This window comes from Bidens hawaiensis, unplaced genomic scaffold (genome assembly GCF_021521415.1).
Source record: "Bidens hawaiensis isolate Kalapana, Puna unplaced genomic scaffold, B.hawaiensis_p1.1 tig00012179_1, whole genome shotgun sequence".
NCBI lineage: Eukaryota > Viridiplantae > Streptophyta > Magnoliopsida > Asterales > Asteraceae > Bidens > Bidens hawaiensis.
The window spans coordinates 87,363-102,600 of NW_027491979.1; the positions used below are offsets into that span (position 1 = coordinate 87,363).

The 15,238-nt window shown below is 39.1% G+C and overlaps 1 protein-coding gene across 1 annotated transcript; it reads right to left on the reverse strand.

Moving 5' to 3' along the window:
• Positions 1-231: 231 nt before the first annotated feature.
• Positions 232-5,294, reverse strand: LOC143540161 (protein NEDD1-like). Its single transcript, XM_077033301.1, has 10 exons — positions 5,093-5,294; positions 4,893-5,005; positions 4,010-4,270; positions 3,807-3,911; positions 3,596-3,661; positions 3,078-3,299; positions 2,559-3,005; positions 1,945-2,487; positions 614-802; positions 232-542 (listed from the first exon to the last, which is right to left on the reverse strand). Exons 1-10 carry the CDS (start codon positions 5,247-5,249, stop codon positions 435-437), a joined length of 2,211 nt encoding a protein of 736 aa, XP_076889416.1. The 5' UTR covers positions 5,250-5,294; the 3' UTR covers positions 232-434.
• Positions 5,295-15,238: the final 9,944 nt, after the last annotated feature.

Here is a 15,238-nt window from a genome sequence, read left to right on the forward strand (position 1 = left end):
CTACATTCTTACTAGTAAAACAACTTAAAAACACATTCTATTTCACCCCAACAATAGTTAATATATTCAGCAATCTTCAATTGAATCAAAGTCAACATTTCCTATACATACACTATGACTCTGCTGAATAAAGTCAGTTGACTTTTCTCACCCCACCGACAACTAGAACTTCAAGTACATAACCAAAATCAAAAACTAAGACATCTCAAACAAACTGGATCATCTTTTTAAGTTAAAACCACGCCACTTGACCTTTCTTACCACAAAAACCATTGACTTCTCGTAATATTACAAAGAAAACCACACCATTAAGTGAATACAGTGTGTCCCTTTCTAGTATTTTCACAAGAAAAATGGTTAAATTGCACCCAAAAACCAGATAAAATGATTAAAACCTTTAAAAATAAATCGACACACGAGTAATTAGCTAACGTTCACAGCAGCTGGCGGAGTTCTTGGTTTTCTTTGCGTAACAATTTGATTTCCTTCATAAGTTCTGCCTGTGTTTCCAAAATCGAGCTCATTTGATTTGACATTTGCACCTACATGAAGAACATTTAAACGAGTGACAAAACATTAAATGTTATAGTAAAGATTATAAAATATTACAGACCTCCTGCATATGAAATTGCCTTAAAACTTCAATGTGAAGGTTTCTAACATCTTCATGAACGGATTTCTGGAAAGAAGCAAGAGTTTCATCAAGAGTGCCTTGAAATAGTTGATGCGAGAAAGAAGAAGATCCCGGTTGCTGCGGTGAATTAGAATGCACAGGCGACTTCTGGGGTTGTGTGTCAATACCCTGTTAATAAAAAAATAAAATAAAAATGAAAAGAAAAAAACAAATAGCTTTTAGAAAAAAGGAAAATCAAGCTGTTGAGCCAATGCAGGTCAGCCCACGAAGCACGATCACTAGGTATGTAAATGAACCAAATGGGGCATGTTCATGTTCGTTTAACTTTAATCAAACATAAGGATCAAACACAAACAAGTAAACAGAAAAAAAATTCTTGTTCGTGTCCATTCGTTAGCAGTATACATGAACGGTCCACGAACATGATCAAACAAACATAAGAAAACATAGGTGAGCAAACATAAACGAATATAACTGAGCAAAAACCATTTAAAAGTGAGTATGATCTATCTGTAAGACCTTAAAAGTAATAAATCTAGACTAAATTGTAAGGAGTGATATTTTAATTTCATAAAACTAAACTAAATGTTAACGACCTAAAAATTTTTTAAAAAGAAATATGAACATCATCATCATCGTACTCGGTATATCCCACCAATAGCAAAGCTATAGTAGGGTCTGAGGAGGGTAAGATGTAGACAGCCTTACCTCTACCCCATAAGGATAGAGAGGCTGCTTCCGGTGAGACCCCCGGCTCGATAGTAGTTTTGCATCAAGCCTTGGACATAAGGCACATAGCACTCAATCATCGGGACACCGGCTGATCGGTGCATGTACCCTTGTCTTTCGGCTATCAACGCCACTACATGATGCCTGATTAACCGTCCGTCACTTTTAACGTTATTTTCACGAGATTAGTAAAATAACGTCAAACTTAGTGCAATTTCACTTTTGCCCACCCCCGGCTCGATAAAATAACATCACGTTAGTAAAATAACGTCAAAAAAGAAATATGAACGAACATAGATAAAAAAAACATAAATGAATGTAACGAACATTCACAAAATTAAATGAACGAATGTGACATGTGTTTATATTCATTTGTTTAACTAAATGAATAAACAATGTTGTGTTTGTTCATTTGTTATATAAACAAAATGTCCTCCCAAATGGTTCGCGAATAGTCCGTTGAACGTTCAGTTCGTTTACAGGCTAACGATCATAGCAAATGACATCCTTTTTTGTGAAAATGAGATTAGTTTTGGTGAAATGCAAGTATTAAAAGAAAGAGGGTAAATAAGTAGATTTACATTCACAGCCGGAGGAATCCCCAATTCTGTGGCAATCGACGTCTCATGCCTCGGTGTAAAGCTATTCAAAAACTCTTCTCGCGTTTCGGACCCGTTTTTCTTTGTTTTAGGGGACCCTGTGGCAATAGCCGTCCCGTCACTAAAAGATGGGTTAGTACTTATTCTCTCAGCATAACTTGAAGGCCTTCGGGTTTGACCCAATGCAGGTCCTGAAGATTCTAGATTCCCTTTCAAACCAAGCGAAAGAGAAGTCGACCCAAACGGGATATCAGGAAAAGCAAACGGACTCTCTTGACTCGAAGACGTATCTTTGACCCGAAAATTCAAAACCGTTTGACTCGAAGGGAAACTCAGATCCTGAAGTCCAGTCATCATTGACCCTGAAGATAAACCAGAAGACGCCAATGTGGAAAAACGAGAGGCTACCGACCCTTGCTGACGTAAACGATGCACTCCACCACCCCATGCTTCGGGAGGCGTTATCGATGACGGTTCATCAGGTTTTAATGATAACGATTGAGAGACAGGTGTGTGGTTGTCATCCTGAAATTACTAATTATTAAGTTCTAACAACATGTCATATATTAGAGTCATCAAAAATCAACAAAATGTACCGAAGTTGAGCTCGGTTTCCAATCAAAAATCGGGTGAGAATCACCAGCATCGACTGGAGGCGGAAATCTTTTCGATGAAGGAAACAACAATAATTTATCAAAAGGTGTTGTCATCGGTTGAACTTCCACAAGTGGGGAAAAGACATCCATTTCATCCTTCAAATTAAAGCCACGTGGCGCTTGTAATCTCCCCAATCCACCAACCCTTAAGCTTCTCAATGGCGTTTCTACACCTGCTGCAGATATATCATTACCACCAGAAATTGCAGACGTGGTAGAGTTTCGGGACCCGGAAATTGAAGTTGTAGATGTTGTTGATGAAGGAAGCGGGTCCGGCATCACAATTGAATCGTCCACTGTACCACCCATGAGAGCCGTATCGGGTGTGCATGTTTTTTCGTTTACAAAAATCGGTTTTGATCTTTGCCAGCATAAACTTGTGACAGCCTATTTAAACAAGATAACATCAATACATATGATACATGTAAATTAAACAATAATAAAAGGTAATTCATTTACCTCAGAATTAGCATAAGTGCGAAGAACGGTAATCGGTTGAGGCTTTGCACGCACGTCATAAAATACCACCTGTCCGGTTGTTGTGCCAGCAGCTAGTGTGTTTCCATCATCATGAAACGCCACTGATGAAAAAGGTGACTCGTATGGTACGCAAAATGAGTGTCTTCTTGACCCCGAGTCAAAAGTGTACAACTTTTTATCAAGTCCAACACTAGCAATTATCTGCAACACTCCAAAACTTTATATAGGATATCTTTTTAATTAATGCGGAACTTTATTTTCATTATTTTCTATCATAGAAAGCAAGCTAGTAAACGAACCAAACGTTCAGGGAACAAACACGAACACATTCATTTTCTTAACGACGTACACAAACAAGAAAACCAGTTTCGCTTAGTTGTTTGTGTACAATCATTTGTTCGGTTAAAGGTAAGCAAATGAATCCGATCATGCTCCGTTCGTGTTCGTTCGGTTTGTTTACAAGCCTAATAGAAAGGTACAAAACAATCAGTAGAAACCTTGTCATTGGACGGTGAAAAACTAATGCCAGCTGTCGGTGCAGAATGTTGCTTTAACCAAGAAACCTGAATATCAAAATTAAATCTTTATAAAAAAAATGTGTATCCGTTTATCAACCGAGCATATATATGTTAACCAATAACTGTCAATTAATCAACCTTGCAAAACATGAACAAAAATTGACAAGTATATGAGTTTAAAAAATCGGACCTTTGGGTTGCGACCAGTTGTATCCCACAAATGAACAGAACCGTCATCGCCAGCTGTCACTAAAAGGTGTCGGCTAGCTCGTGAATAATCAAGCACCCTCAGGACCTGAGCTTGAACCATCATACAAACATCTAGCACATCAGAAAACAGAAGTATATAATTTGCAACCACCAATATGAACTAAAAATAGATAGAACACACACCTGCCCATTAGGATCCTTGAGTTCAGTAGCCCTTGCACCCGATCCAAGATTGTGAATAATAAGATCACCAGACAGACTAATAGAAGCTAAGTGTTCATCTCTGCAGTTATACTTCACATCTGTTATTGTGTCTGTGTGGCCTTTTAACCACTTTATGCATCTCCTTCTCTGCAAATCCCATATTCTCACCACTTGACCACTTCCTCCTGAACATATGTAACGAGACGCTTTGCTGCTAAAGCTGATAGTATAAATAGACTCCTGCAATTATACAGATCAGTAAGCCTCATTCATAAAAAGATGTAATAAACTGTAAATCCTGATTCTAAAAACTGAAAGTATGATGCCAATTAGAGGCGCATATACTGGTTAACCAATTTCAAAAATCGATTACTAACCGTAATCGGTTATCTGTTATTGGTCAAACGCTCAAAACCGGTTATTGCCAATAGTTGGCTTTTGTGTGGAAAATCCCTAGCAGCCTAATCTATGTAACTGGTTCGGTTATTAACCGGTTAACCGACAAGAACCTACTGAAATTAACCTTATTACATATTTGGCTTATTAACACTAACCATATTAACCTATGTTCGGTTAGACAGTTTGTATGTGAAAACCCCTAACTGGTTTCGGTTTCTGTTCGGTTAACCGGTTACGATTGGCAGCTCTAGACTCTAGTGCCAACATCTACCTGAAAGTGTCGATATTCATTTCAAGTGAAAGTATGGTGCCAATTAGAGGTGCAAAACTGGTTAACCAGTTTTTGAGTAGAAACAACATAACCTATGTAACCAGTTCAGTTCTTAGCCAGTTCCGATTACGATTTGCACCTCTAGTGGCAATATTGAAAACCTAAAAAATGTGAAAGAGAAAAGCAACTGACATCAATATTATCACCCGTATCAGTGCCAGCAGCAGGAATAGTGCACATGCTTTGTCCATTCTTTCGCCACAACGATATCTTCTTATCCTCACCAGCACTCGCCACCACCAAATCTAATCACAATTTACAACTACTAATATAGTAATATAAGATGAATGAATGGACTAACAACATAAGAAGAATTATAAATAAATTGTTACTGGTGTGGTTCCACTTGACGGAGTTAACTTGAGAGCCAGGCGACGGCGTGTGGCTGAGGACGCAAGGATCGCCGGGATCGATGGAGACGTCGAAGAGTTTGACGGTGTCGCCGCCGGTAGCGGCCAAGAGCGACAATGCTGGATCGGCGAAGTGCATATCGGTGGTTAGGGTTTGGTGAGATGTGGAATTGTATACAGAGAGTGTAGAGATGACTGAATGAATGTATTAAAAATGTATTAAGAATTTGAAAATTGAAACCCTAATTATTAACGGAAATCAATTTTTGAAAAAAGTATCTTATAAACTGATCGGCGCCTTTGTCGATCCTCAAAATGATATCGCCCCAATTTTATTAAGATTGGAAATCAAATACTCCTACAATTGTTTTTACATAACAAATATATATATATACTGGTTTTTATCTCCCGTATTACGGGAGGCTGTCTTACGTTACTCGTTTTTAATATGTGTATACTTTTTTGGGTTTAGTTTTATTTATTGTAATGAAATTTATAATATACATAGAGTTTGATGATAAAAAGGTTTCACAAATAACTAAGATGTTATAACCCGGTTTAACAGATATCTGGGTTTAGTAAGACCCAAATCCCGCTTATTTTTTTTACTATAAAATTGTTTTTTAATTATAAATAATACTTTTAAAAAATCATATAATAATTTTTAGTATATTCTATTTTATAGGATTTTCACATCAATAATTTGGTGATAATATTTTTTAATTTAATGAGATGTTATAACCCGTTTAAGGAATATCTGGGTTTGGTAAGACCCATACCCGTGAATTCGGGTCAAATGCATGAGAAGCCTCCATTTAAATTATAAATAATACTTTTAAAAAATCATATAATAATTTTTAGTATATTCTATTTTATAGGATTTTCACATCAATAATTTGGTGATAATAATTTTTAATTTAATGAGATGTTATAACCCGTTTAAAGAATATTTGGGTTTGGTAAGACCCATACCCGTGAATTCGGGTCAAATGCATGAGAAGCCTCAATTTAAAAATCAAGCAAATCTGGTGACTCCAAAAAAAAGGGGAACGACCACATCGCGACACCTAGGAATTTTGGGTTTTCGTTTATATATATATATATATCAATCAATCAATCATGCCCAGTAAAATCCCACCGACAGCAAAGCTATAAGTAGGGTCTGGGGAGGGTGGGATGTAGGCACACCGTACCTCTATCCAAAGGAATAAAGAGGTGGCTTCCAAAGAGACCCTCGGCTCTAAGAACATGCGTATGAAGCAAAATATATATATATATATATATATATATATATATGATTAATTTCTTTTGAAAACCGTTTTGAGTTTTAATAACTCGAAAGAACTCAACGTAACAATTTTTTTTTAGTTTTTTTACACATGTGTAATACGTAAGTGTAAGTAATGTACAAAAATTACAGTATTTATTTACATACCGAATCGACTTATTACACATGTGTAACTAACATTTAAACTTGTGTAATCATCAAAAATACTTATTCTCTCTCATGAATCATTTTTTAATTAAATTTAATTTCAGCCACATATTTCATACCATTTAATTAAATGTTTGGTCCAGAATTGAGTCCTCAAAGTTCTTACAACTTATCATGTTCTCAAAATATTCATCCCCTATATATATATATATATTCAAATTTCAAATAAACATTAATGCAAACTACTTGATAAGTTGATACAAAATTATACTTGTTAGCGTCTCGGATAAAAGAGTTCAGGTAAATAAATGAATCAACATGATTAGAAACACGACTAAAAGTAAACGAGTTCAACCCACTAAACTCATTTATGATATACATAACACATTTAGCTTGTCATGTTAAATATGATAATAGGTCAACATGACACGATTATTACCAGTTTATCATAACGATATAAGCCTACAGTTTTTTAAATGGTTAAATAATATAAACAGTAGCTTTTACTTTGTAATGTTGATTGTATATAAATATTATATCTTAATTGGGTTTTATGACTTGCATAAATAATTGTATAAAGAGTAAATTATAATTTTTTTTTATGTTTGTATCAATTTTCAACATTTGTTATTTACTTTTAGGGGGTGTTTGGTAGAGAGATTTGAGGGTGGAGAATTAGGTTTCTCTTGTTTGGGAGAATTAGGCGGAGAATTGGGCGGATAATTGGTTTTCTCTGAGAATTGGGTGTAGGCAAAAAGTAGAGAAATCCAATTCTCTCCATTTGGAAGAGAAATGGAATTCTCTCTGCTTCTAAATCGCGTCTCTGCTCTACTCCGTTCGCGTATGATGATGATGATGCTCCGACCGGCGATGGTGATGATGATGCCGACGTCCGGCACGGCGGCCGACGCCGCAGCCACGTCCGTTCGCGTCTCTGAGCCAAAACGAAACCCTAAATCGCGAGGCGGTGTTGCGAGGCGGAACCCTAAATCGCGGTGTTGATGTTGCGCGGCGATGATGATGACGCTCTACTCCGTTCGCGGTGTTGCGACGCGTCTCTGAGCCACCATTTCTCCACCATGATGATGCCGAGGCGGAACCCTAATCACGTCTCTGCTCCCGTTTCTCCACCCATTTCTCTATTGTACCAAACAAAGGAAATGATTGTCAATTCTCCACCCATTTCTATTTCTCTCCAATTCCATTTCTCTCCCATTTCTATTTCCATTTCTTCCCATTCTTTTTCTCTGTACCAAACACCCCCTTAAAGTTGATGTGGTTTTTTCGATATGTTCTTAAATATTACATAGTTTGTCATTTGACTCTAATCTTAGTTAATATTTTTGGTTAAATTAAGTCATATGCAAGTTACGTGAGGGCAAAACGGTCTTTATCCCTATCCTCTTAATCTTCTCATAACACCAACCTTATATAATCTCTCTGTGTTTGTGTGTGTGTCTTTGTATGTGTGTGTGAGAGAGAACATATTATTGGACAAATAGGCAAATAGCTCGCTTGGTTTTAACCAAATGCTCTATTTCACTAGTAGTGTGGAGATGAAGACGTGATGTTTTACATAACCATTTGCTACCACATTATAACCACGCATCACCATTTGTGTCCACCATTCAACCATAGTGCCCTTCGTAACAAGACATTAACTATATTCATTTACAAATCTTACTAAAAAGTTGTAATTGATTGTAAAGATAATATAAAAACTTGTTATATGTAATATATATCTTTCTCCTTGTGTTTAGATGAGTTATGAAAGTGTTTAGATGTGATATCATATCCTTCATGTACGCTGTGTTCCAGAGACCCACTTATGAGAGGAAAGGAAATGAAATAGAAGGAAATGTAAAAAGGAGTGTGATCCTGAGAATTTTTTTAGAAGGAAAGTAAAGGAATTATAAAAATCTTGTGTTCCCAAGATTCATTTAAGATAAGAAAGGAAAGGAAAAGAGGAGAAAAATAAAGAATTTAAAGAGTTTGTTGTTTCCTTCCAATTTGGAAGGAATTGGATGGAAAGAAAGAACAAGAAAGGAAAGGAGAATGAATGGAAATGAAAAGAAAGGAAATGTTTCTTTTCCTTTCCTTTCTTTTATTACATGAACTCGGGAACACAGTGGTATTGTTAGCGAAACCAAAGTTGTAATTTCTACCTCATATATATGCATGATCGAATAAAATGAATACTACGCGAATGATGTATGATTGAACTTTGTAATGTGCATGTTTTGCAGGCAAAGCAAGCATAAGTTGATACATGAATGGTGCGTGATTGTGGTGTTGATGGGTTAGATTCAGATTTTGGGTGTGCGATGGATTGTTTGCACAACTCTATTCCTGATCTTGATCTTGGCGGGTTCACTAATAAGGACACCGCCCCCCTAAAGCTCAAAATGCTTTGGCGAGTGCCCTTTATAGTAAAACCGTCAAAAGTCTAGGAGAAAAGTTTGGCATGTCCTCTCGTCATAGAGCGGTATTAGAATGTCTTCAGGCTCCTCATGCTCAAGACTTTTTGACTGTCACCCCCATCGAAGGGTTAGGCCAGCACATGTCTGCAGTGGAGTACCGAGCCATTCTTAAATATTGTTTAATGACCCCCCTGTTCCCAGTTGATGAGCCATGCCCGATCTGCCGTAAAGTTTGTTTAGATAAATTTGGTGAACATGCGGTTCATTGCAAAGAACTCCCGTGGTTTAAATATAGACATGATTTGGTTAGGGGTGTTCTTTGTGATGTGTTAAAACGGGTGGGAATCTTGGCAAGAAAAGAGGCTCCTGTGAATTTCTTGTCGGATCCGCGTGAAGGAAGGTCTACTCTCCGACCGACAGACATTCTTGTGTTTGGATGGACGGGGGGAGGGGGAACATGCTTGTGTGGACCTTACTGGGGTGTCCCCTCTCGTCGGGCTTAGGACACCGGGCTTGTTACTAGGCAGACTGTGCTTAAGGCAGAAGCAGGAAAAATTGCTAAGCACGAGAAGGCGTGTGTTGAGAATCAACATGCCTTCATTCCTTTTGTTTTTGATACTTTTGGGTCCCTTGCCCCCGATGTTGCTACGTTTTTAAAAAGAGTTCAGCGGGTCGTGCACAGTAACTCAACGACGCCGAAGAACGATAACTTTGTTTTCAGTAGGATCAGTTTTGTTATTCAAAAGGGGGGTGGCGGCGCAGCTTGTTGCCCACTTACCTACCTTTAAATTGTAATTGGATCCGTTAATGAAATATTTTTAAACTTAAAAAAAAACTATAATTATATACAGATAAATAATGAAATGTCGATGCCACAAGTTTCATTTTTCAAAATATTATATTAATTAAGTTACGATATTTATTCAAATCCTTTTGAAAGTTAAACAAGATGGTTCGTTTGCCTTGATGGATGTTCAATTTGTTTGTTTAGCCACAAGCTATAATTGACTCGTGTTCGAGGCACCGAGACTCATTGTAGCCATTTATTTTTTTTACTTTTCTCATTTTCTCATTTGATGTTTCTATGGTGAAATTTTTTGTATATTATTTTTTATGCAACTTTTATTATTCCATTTGTTTAAACATTTTAACTTGAAAATTTTATTATTTGCGTTTATTTTCGGAATCATAACGAACATATTCGATATCGGCTGAATTCACATCGACTCACCGCCGCAATGCCTGGATTTTAACGACCAAGTAGACATCATTTTTAAAATATTATTTGTATCATAAGCTGCATCGTAAAAAATTTTGTGTCATTTTGATCATAAGTTGTACGTGTGCCGATACAATTTTAAACGCATACATTTATTTTTGATTCAGTGTCGGTGTCGTAACGAACTTAACTGATGCCGACCGGACTGTTTTCCTAGTTTATAGATATACAACAATAATTTTTTTGAACGACAAGATTTATAAAGCTCACGGAGTTGGGTATAACAAACTAACCAAGCAACCGAAAAACAAAATTACACGAAAATAAGAGGGTTTTGGATCCATTTGATCCAACTTATTTGTACCTTTCTTTTTGCTATATGCAATCCAAGAAACGAGAAATGTAAAATAGACTCGAAAATAAGTTCCGTCTTCAAGTCGTCCGCTTCAAAAATCGCCTTATTTCTAGTCTTCCAAATAACCCGCCACATAGTAAAAAGAATTCATTCCACCAACGATTTCTTCTTTTTTGACAAACGAATTTGATCCAACCAAGAATAAACATTCTTAGGTTCCATAGTGACCGGGCTGGCTAAATGAAGCCAAGAAAACACTAACTGCCAAGTTTTAGAAGCTATCCCAGAACAGGCAAAGAGATGAAGTGTTGTTTCAATGTCTCTAGAACAAAATGGAGATAATATACACGGCACCCCTTTATTTGAGAGATTGGTTCTAATCGTTAATTTATCAAGGAAAAGTCGCCAACAACACCTTTATTTCATCTAGTTTGCCATAACATTTCCAGAGAAAAAGACTTTCTTTCAATTAATTTCCTTATTTGTTCTAGAGACACTGAAACAGAAAAGATAATTACATCCATGATTTTCTGATACAACTATCCATATTAAAGAAGACTAGCTGCTAGGTGAAAGCAATCAAACTTGGTTTAAGTTACTAATTACTATAATGATAAGTTAAAGAGATTAAAATGAACATGAATGACAGCAAACACAGGTTGTGCTTTCTTTTTCTTTTTCATTTTTTCCGCATATAGCTGCTGGAGATACTATATAAAGCAAAAGCTGAGCCACAAACATTTTTCAAAAAAATTTACTAAAAAACCAATATTTATAGTAAAAAATCAACATATTTTATTCCGTAAGTAAATATTATACGATAGTAAAGAACTAAAGATATGGACCAAATGTTCTAACAACTTGGTCTGTTGTTCAAAATATAAAAGTTACTAAACTTTTAGCATTATCACGTAATTTTCAGTATCATTAAATTTTCAGACGAATACTTACGATATATTAATGAAGAGGTAGGTCCCAGCAGAGCCCAGTTGGACCCGCAAGACTTACCTTGAAGAGGGACGTCTGCGCAGAAACCAACTGGATCCGCAGGACCCACCATGCTCAGAGACGTGACGTCCTTACGCGCAGTACGCAAGCTGTTCCCGCAGGAAATGCCTCCCAATGGTGAAGGACTCCGCCTGTTCCCGCAGCCTCGGATACAAGCCATCAGGGAAGGCCACCCGCGCAGCAAGGCTACACGCACAAGACACTTAGCTCTCAATCATTCAGTGTCACCTGAAGGAATGAGCAAAGCCGGGAACAATCCCGCACAAGGGCGGGAGGGGGAATACTCCCGCCCAAATAAGCCAGTCCGTACGATACGGGAAGATCTTCTGTACTGTACCTGACGAGGTATGGGAAAAAGATCTGACTAAAGATACGACAGCTTATTGACAACAGTATGGCGAGCAGCATGCTCCTGTACTGTATGTCTCTATTAGCCGCTGCCTACTCACCAACTACTGCCATACCACGTGCATAGCCGGCAGTTGGTGGAAAAGGAATAGTACACAGCAGGCCTGGTCGCTATCAGCCGCTGCCTACCCACCAACTACCAGCAGGGCACGTGCGTAGGCCACTGTTGGTGGAACAGGAACACTGTTGCAGCCGGCCACACCTCCTTGGAAACCTACCTTCGGCTATAAATACCACAAATGGTATGACCATCTCATCTTATCATATTATCATCATATTATACCTGATATCTGCTCCAGCAATCTCTTAATATACATTTATATTGAAAGAGCAATCTAGTCTGATTCTCACGTCGGAGGGTGGTCACAAGGAGGAACCCCCCCTTCTCAGTGACGAGCTCACGGTGTCTGTTTTGCAGGTTATCAGAAGAACCATCTTCCCTGGGTCTAACCCCTCGTGGGAAACATCTATCTAACCCCCAGGTTACCCGTAATCTGCCCGGGGTCTGGTTAGTGTTTCTTCATTGGCGCCATCCGTGCATAAAGCTAGAACTTCATTTTTCTCCAGTTTTTTCAAACTTCTCGAAAGATGGTTAAAGAAACTCCGGTAACCACAACCCCAGCTACTGGGGGGAATACCGGCTACACAGTTTTTACAAACACTACCTCGGTTACCCAAGCCGGGGCAAGTGAAGTAAATTTTACGAACACTACCCCAGCTACCCAAGCTGGGGCAAGTGCAGTAAATAATCGCTCACTGGGATTCACCGATACCCAGTTAGAGAAACGAACAAGACTCCCCCGCCAAACACTCGATTAAGTTAAGGCATGGGCGGAGGCACGTCAGAGGGAATTCCAAGCTGAGTTGGACGAACGCTTGCGTTCCGTCCAACAGGCTGACGAATTCGAAGAATACCTGGACGATGACTCAGAGTCCGACTCAGACGCGAACCCTCGCCATAGGGCAAAAGGGAAGCGTAAGGAAACGGACTCCCAACCGAGAAGGCATTTTGGAGAAGCCTTCAAACCAAAAAACACAGGTGGAAATCCACGTGACTTCTCCAAAACATTCAGACCAAATGTTGCAAATGCAGGAACGTCCAAATTTGCAAGGGACATTGCAGAAGCAATTGCCCCAAAAAGTGCCAAACAAATGTCCAGCATAGGCACATATGATGGTATATCCGACCCAGATGATCATTTGAACAGATTCATAGCGGGGGCAACCGTCAGTAGTTGGACGGAACCTACGTGGTGTTACATGTTCCAAATGACGCTGGTCGGGGCTGCTAGAGCGTGGTTCGATCGTCTACCGGTCAACCACATCTACGACTGGGCTGACTTCCAACAGAAGTTTAGCCAACACTTCAGCCAGCAAAGAAAGTATACCGAGGAGCAATGGACAATCCTTAAGTGCATTCGAGAAAAAGATGAATCTTTGCTAGACTTCATCACTCGCTTCAACTCGAAGAAGCTAAGTCTGGGTAACATTAGCGAAGATCTTGTTCGCGCTGCCTTTATCCAGGGTTCGAACGACCCAGAGCTCATCCGCACCTTAACGGGTAAAGATGGCATGCCATCCACATGGGATGCCATCAGGACAGCAGCTAAACGCTTTGCGGAAACGGAGAAGCAACTGGGTAGAGATCTCCCACAGAGCACAAACCTCTACACCCAGAAAACAAGAGAAGACAACGTCCTTACCGCCCGATTAAACAAAAAGCGGAATCTAGGCATTTGGCAGTCAAGGGTAAACTTTGACACCTCATCCGGCTTGCAACATCGGTTAGGCGGAAGGGATAATGTACATACAAATAAGAACTCCAGATGGACGCCGCTCACCAAAAGCGTCACCGAGATATTCGCTACTGAGGAGCTCCCATGGCCAAAGCCTCAAATAATCCGACATCGTCACAATGCTGATCGGAGTAAATACTGTGACTTTCACAGGACAAAAGGCCACAACACCGAAGAATGCATAGACGTAAAGGACATGGTCGAGGCATTCGTCAGAGATGGGACGCTCGCGCACCTCGTGGCGCAATGAACGCTGAGCAGGCTGATGCGTGTAGAACCCCAGCTGGGGAAAACACGAATAAAAATTCCAGCTTCAATGTGGAGACTACATGCTGCGTAAAGAACGAGATCCCGAACCAGGTGCGTATCGGCTCGATGGCACTCCCATCCCAACATGGAAGGGAGCTCAATTACACAGTTTGCATGTAAATCAATTCCAAATTTGTAAAGAAAAGGCCAAGAGCCACTTCTAATGGAAATGATTCTCCTTAAAACATCGACGCTGATGATTTTACATTTATACTTTATGAACTATCAACACTGATGCCGGTTTTCACCGCATACATAAGTGAGTCGTTGCATGGGGAAGGCGGCAAAACCCGCATAAACCCAAAAAACGACAAACCTTCACGCAAGTCAGTTGAAGGGGAAAAGTTCAGTTATCCCACTAAATGAAAGTGCCGGTCTATCCGCATGAATCATGAGAGGAAACTGAACACTAACCTATTAACAACCGCGCGTCGAACGGTTAATTTATTCAACACGGATATGCCGGTTTTCACCGCATAAATACGTGGAAAGTCGTTGCGTGGGGAAGGCGGCAAAACCCGCATAAACCCAAAAAACGACAAACCTTCACGCAGGTCAGTTGAAGGGGAAAAGTTCAGTTATCCCACTAAATGGATGTGCCGGTCTATCCGCATGAATCATGAGAAGAAACTGAACACTAACCTATTAACAACCGCGCGTCGAACGGTTATTTAAAACAGAGAATTTCTAACAAAAGGATGAGGAAAACCTACACGCAGGTCGGATGTAGGTTAAAGTTTAGCCATCCTACTAAGTGCAAGTGACGGTCCTACCCGCACAATCACGAAAGAGGAAGCAAAACTTCAACCTATTATCTACCACGTTCAAAGGTAAACTTATCCTAAACACTTAGAAATTTCAAAAAAGATGAGGAAAACCTAAACGCAGGTCAGACGTAGGTAAAGTTTAGCCATCCTACCAAGTGCAAGTGACGGTCCTACCCGCACAATCACGAAAGAGGAAGCAAAACTTCACACCTATTATCTACCACGTTCAAAGGTTAACTTATCCTCAGAAAAGATGAGGAAAACCTACACGCAGGTTAGATGCAGGTAAAGTTTAGCCATCCTACTAAGTGCAAGTGACGGTCCTACCCGCACAATCACGAAAGAGGAAGCAAAACTTCAACCTATTATCTACCACGTTCAAAGGTTTAACTTATTCTACACTTGGAAAAT

What these genes read in the sequence shown, in the direction of transcription:
- LOC143540161 (XM_077033301.1), bottom strand. Translation starts at nt 5,249, where the DNA reads ATGCACTTCGCCGATCCAGCATTGTCGCTCTTGGCCGCTACCGGCGGC. An exon ending in CGTCAAGTGGAACCACACCA is followed by an intron (nt 5,006 to 5,092) that starts GTAACAATTTAT and finishes AATTGTGATTAG; the next exon opens with ATTTGGTGGTGGCGAGTGCT. An exon ending in TCAAGGATCCTAATGGGCAG is followed by an intron (nt 3,912 to 4,009) that starts GTGTGTGTTCTA and finishes GTTCAAGCTCAG; the next exon opens with GTCCTGAGGGTGCTTGATTA.